The sequence below is a fragment of the Octodon degus genome, unplaced genomic scaffold (genome assembly GCF_000260255.1).
Source record: "Octodon degus isolate 3935 unplaced genomic scaffold, OctDeg1.0 scaffold00026, whole genome shotgun sequence".
Classification (NCBI taxonomy): Eukaryota; Metazoa; Chordata; class Mammalia; order Rodentia; family Octodontidae; genus Octodon; species Octodon degus.
In genome coordinates this window covers 5523410-5528295 of record NW_004524602.1, presented here as the reverse complement: position 1 = coordinate 5528295, position 4886 = coordinate 5523410, and the positions used below count along the sequence as shown (strand labels likewise).

At 46.3% G+C, this 4886-nt stretch overlaps 1 protein-coding gene across 1 annotated transcript in view; it reads left to right on the top strand.

Moving 5' to 3' along the window:
- The window catches only part of Thsd4 (thrombospondin type 1 domain containing 4), a 563475-nt gene that overhangs the window by 530938 nt on the left and 27651 nt on the right, over positions 1-4886 (top strand). The window contains exon 9 of the mRNA XM_023712634.1: positions 2793-2968. Within this exon, the coding sequence (XP_023568402.1) occupies positions 2793-2968 (176 nt within the window). The remainder of the gene's footprint in view (positions 1-2792; positions 2969-4886) is intronic.

The following is a 4886-nucleotide window of genomic DNA, read 5'->3' as shown; positions in this document are numbered from 1 at the left end:
AAAAAAAAAAAAAAGAACTCAGGACTCACACATGGAGAGAAACCTTCTCTCAGGCTTTCACACAGAGCAAATTGGCCAGGCAACGGCCGTGACTCATCCTCACGGGTAACACTGACAAAAGATCTACAAACTGCAGTACAAGGCTTCAGGGTAAATCCTGAGAGGATTTGACTGACCTTGTCAGATACAGAAGTTCCATTTCTTATTATATAGGTCTTGCTTTATCTTGGTCTTAACCATCCAGCAGAAAAGTATAAAAACGAGATATATAAAGTAAAGCCGTATTAATATGATGAGCTGTAAAAGGCTCAAGTCAATAACTTCTGAGGATAACCCACTAATATTATAGCCTGCTAGACAGTGTTGGATTGTTTAGCTGAATTCAAACATCTATAGTATTTAGATAACAATAGAATACCCACCTCTGATAGGACTAAACAAAAAAAAGGGATACAAAGGAAAGATCAATTTGTATTTATATATACAAAATAGTTAGGAGAGATATACAGCTACTTTCACTTAATTCAATGGGTAGAAAGAGGTGTACTAACAGTGTTTGGACAGGATATCCTGTCTGCTTCTTGTACTATGGATAACCACTAAGAAGATAACAATGTACAATGTATTCATTATCGAAACTGTCCTATTAATCAGCTTTGAAACTGTCTCATTCATATTTGTTTCTCAATAAAGTTAAAATTAAAAAAAAAAAAAAGAACTCAGGACTCAGAGGTCCCAGCTTCAGTCTCCCAGGAGCCAACAGTAACAAGACAGTCAGGGTGGAATGCGCAAGAAAAATCCCTTTGGAGACTCTTCATGAAGCTTCTGACTCCACAAGCTGGGCCTCCAGGAAGGTTCATGCAAAAAATGCTGTTGCGAATAGGCTTCAGAAAAAAGAGAGTTATTTTTGTAACAGCAACTGAAAACTTCAAGGAGAAATGGGGGTGTGAGATTTGCAAAGTGAAATATGATAAGCCACGAACTGATCCTTGTTGAAACCAGGTGATGCACACGGGGGCTCAGTACGTGAGCTCCCCTCCTCTTGCGTATGGACACATTTTTCCGTAATAAATGATTCAGGGTGCAGAGCCTGCCTGGCAAGTGTGAGGCCCTAAATATAGCTCAGTGGTGCAGAGCCTGCCTGGCAAGTGTGAGGCCCTGAGTTCGATTCCTGGTACAAACAAAAGAACAGGAAAATAAAAAGGACCCAACATAATAAATGATTCATGTTAAATTTACATACTCAGGGAGGTAAAGCTACAGAGAGCCGGTGGCCGTCACAGGCCCTCTGTGATCCACGGGTCCATAATATGCAACATGGCATTAAAGATAGGATCTTCTCTTAAGCCCATGCCACCACGGGCTTGTGGGTTCCAAGCGCCACATCAGTGGAGAAGTTCCACCTTCACATCCCCCCTTTCTTCTCCCGCTAACCCAAACCCCTTGTTCTGTGTTCTTCCCTTTGCTCTTCTCCCTTCTGGATATAGACTTCAAAGTGCAGATCTGTGTCTTATGATCCTTGTAAACTCGAACCTGTTCCAAGGGCCAGTGAGATAGCTCAGCAGACTAAGCATCTGCTTAGACAAGCACAGGGACCGGGGTTCCATGCCCAGTGCCCCAGTAATGCATGCTGTGCCAGGCTGGTCCTTGGGTGCACTGAACTGGCCACAGAGTCTGGGCATGGTGGCGCATGCCTGTAATTCCAGCGCTGGGGAGACTGAAAGCAGGAGGATCATTACATGGCCCTGTACCAAATACATTAAGAAAAAAAAACCTTGAACCTGTTCCCTCTGAGCCAATCTCTGGAAATGGAGATAATAACAGCTGCCTAGCAGTGTCCCTGTGATTGCATTTGATAGTGGGGGGTGGGAGGCGACAGGGGGTTGGGTGGGGTGGGGGTATCTAATGCAGCCCATCGCCTCCAATGCCCACAAAAGCCAGGGACAATCAGAAATAAGTGAAGCTAACTGTCCAGGTGTGAAGGAAAACTGACCCCCTTAGTCTATCTTTCGCTTTGCCACCATGAGCAGATATACAAGGGGGATAGTAAGAAAAATTCTATTTCACGAAGGGAAAAATGTGGGCGTGGTAATAAGTGATTAAGCCATCTGTAACCATGAACTGCAGCTCAGTTTCAGTGTGGAGGGGCCGCAGGGGTGGCAGGGATGGAGGGGTGCGGGAACACGTAGCTCCCCCGTGGAGAGGCAGTTCCGCTAGGCTTCACTGGTGGATGCCAAGAAGGCATGAGGAGCCGATGTTATGTCTTCCTGTTTTACAAGAAAAGCCAGAATTCTAAATTTTTTACATGAAATTTCCCAATGCTTGACTTTAGGCTCAATTATAAAAATGTTTAAAATTACAAAAACACTACAAAACCCTAACCAAGCCTGTGTGTGGGCCAAAATCAGCCTCTGGGCTGCCCAAGTGCAACCTCCCGCATGGGAATGTGTGTAATATCAATTCTTTTCCCCTTTCCCTCTTTGTAATCTCTCCCCACCTTTCTTCTTTCCCTCTCATTTTCTACATCCGTCTCTCCTGACCACGCCCATCCTTCATTTCTACTCTAAGTCCAAGTCGCGAAGGGGAACAGGATCAGGAAAGTGCCAAAGCCCAAGGAGATGGCATTCTGGCTGCCTCATAGTGGCCCAGAGCCTCCCTCCTTGGGTCCCTGGCACAGGATGGGCTCCCAGGAAGCCCTGGATGGTTGAATGAATGAGCCTGGCACCCGAGAACCAGGCCCACTTCCAGCGCACCTGGACTTACCTGAGGAACTGCCTCATTTTTCTCAACAGCCTTACGAAGCCGTTCGGGCCGCTCCATCATCAATGGGAACTGGGCAATTGACCGTCCTGGAAAATACGAGGGTGGAGGGACTATGTTCACCTATAAGCGTCCCAATGAGATTTCAAGCACCGCTGGAGAATCCTTTCTGGCTGAAGGTCCCACTAACGAGATCTTGGATGTCTACGTGAGTTTGATGTTTCTGGATTATTCTTTGGAGTCTGCGTTGCTTGCGTCCAAGGAACACACTTAGAACAAATAAGAAACAAATCATTATTGCCCAGGTCGTTTGAGATACCCTTAAATGCTTGGCAGCCATCCTTGCCATTTACCTCCGAGTGTACCTAGCTCAGAGAAACCTGAACCTCTCCCAGATGCTTGTTACCCTCAGATTTTATTGGCCCAGTGAAGCCAAGGTTATTTGTTGAACCAAATCAGAGGCAAACTTATCCTTTATTTTCAGGAGCACTGGGGCTCCGAAAAGTACTTTCCAACTAGTGCTAATTTGGCGTGCGTTCACTTCACAGCAAAAGAAAGCAAATGCCTCATGCAAGACAAGACCACTTCAAACTCTAACATAGCCAATGAAGAAATGAGCCCCAGCCCATGCCAGATAAAACAGTAAAGCTCAGAGTGACAACACTGGGGTATACCAGAAGTTGGAAATGAAAACGTTAAGTTACCCATGGGTTAAACATGGTCCCTATTTTTAAAGGAAAGATTAGAATCCAGTCTTCTGAAAAGATCAGTAAATAAAGGTTGACAAGAAATAAGAGCTTAAAATAACATTTGGATAGACAAGAGTGAGCCTACCCACAAATATATTTTCTCGATGTCCCCAAAGCCAGGTTGGTCTACATGATATTTGCTGTGTCAGAGTTTTAGAAATATTATTAATTGCATTATGATTACTTCTCCAACTCTATAGTTCTGAGTCCATTCCTCCTGGGTGTAGTGGACTAGAAATTACAAAGGAAGCCTTGTTATAGTTCATTTGGGGTGTTTTTTTAGGCTGTCCACCCGGTTGGTTAATTCCGGGTAAATTTTGAATGGTATCAGAGGTAAAGATGTGGGCTGTTAAAGGGCTGGGTGGTCTGAGAAAGGTGGCCAACAATAATTCCACAAATGTCACAGGGCTTACAGTGGTGGAATGAAAGGGAAAGAGTAAAGGTAGTGTGCAAAAGGAAGCCAAGGAATAGGGGCACCCAGCAGGGGCCTGAGCCAGCACCACTGTGTCCCTTGGGGGTTCTGGGTTCAATGTCATGTTCCCGCTGTGCCCAGGACTTGGTGCTGGTTCCTGAGGTCAGGACCCAGGCTGCTTCTGGGTCCCCGTCTCTGGCTGACTGGTGCACAGGGACCCACTTCGCAGTCAGAAGGAGTGAGCGAGATGATGATGACGTAAGTGGAAGAATCTGCAGCTCTGCCTCCCCGCGTGGAGGTATCAGAGACACTAGTGGGTCGACAGAGCTAAGAAGCCAGCTGGATTTCTCCCCTTCTTCTCCAGATGAAGGAATCAAGATCTAGGGCATTCCAGGGGGTGCTCAGGAACTCACAGCTGCTGCATAAAGCAATTGAGCAAACAGGGCAGTGGCTCCTCGCTCGGCTCCCATGCCCAAGTTGTGTTCTTGTCCCATGGCCCCATGGAGCACACCTGCCAGCCCTGTGACAGCTGAAGGACAGGGAGGCATGTAGGAAATAGATGTTCATTTCTAACTGTCTCTGTCCCAATGCTGTTCAGCTACCAAATTCCACTGCCCTGTGCAGCTTTTGCTGGCTCTCCCGGTTTGAGAGAATGAGATCCAGGGATATGTACTTCCCAAATTCTTTTTCTCCAACCTGATCTCTTCATGGATCTGGAGCTCTCTGTGGATGAAAGGGGGAAGAACCCTAAGATCCAACAAGGGAGGAGGGCTAGGGCCAACCTTGAGCTAGCCTCTCTGGCCAAGTGTAGGACTTGAAAGAATCTTAAAGTCCTAGGCCCGCCCTGCCCAGAATGTCACAGTCTCCTTTGCCTGACTCCTTGCCTAACCATCTAATGCTCAAACTGATTCTCCAGCAGCATAAGTGTATTTACCTAGTTGGGACATTGAGCCAAAGCTGCACCA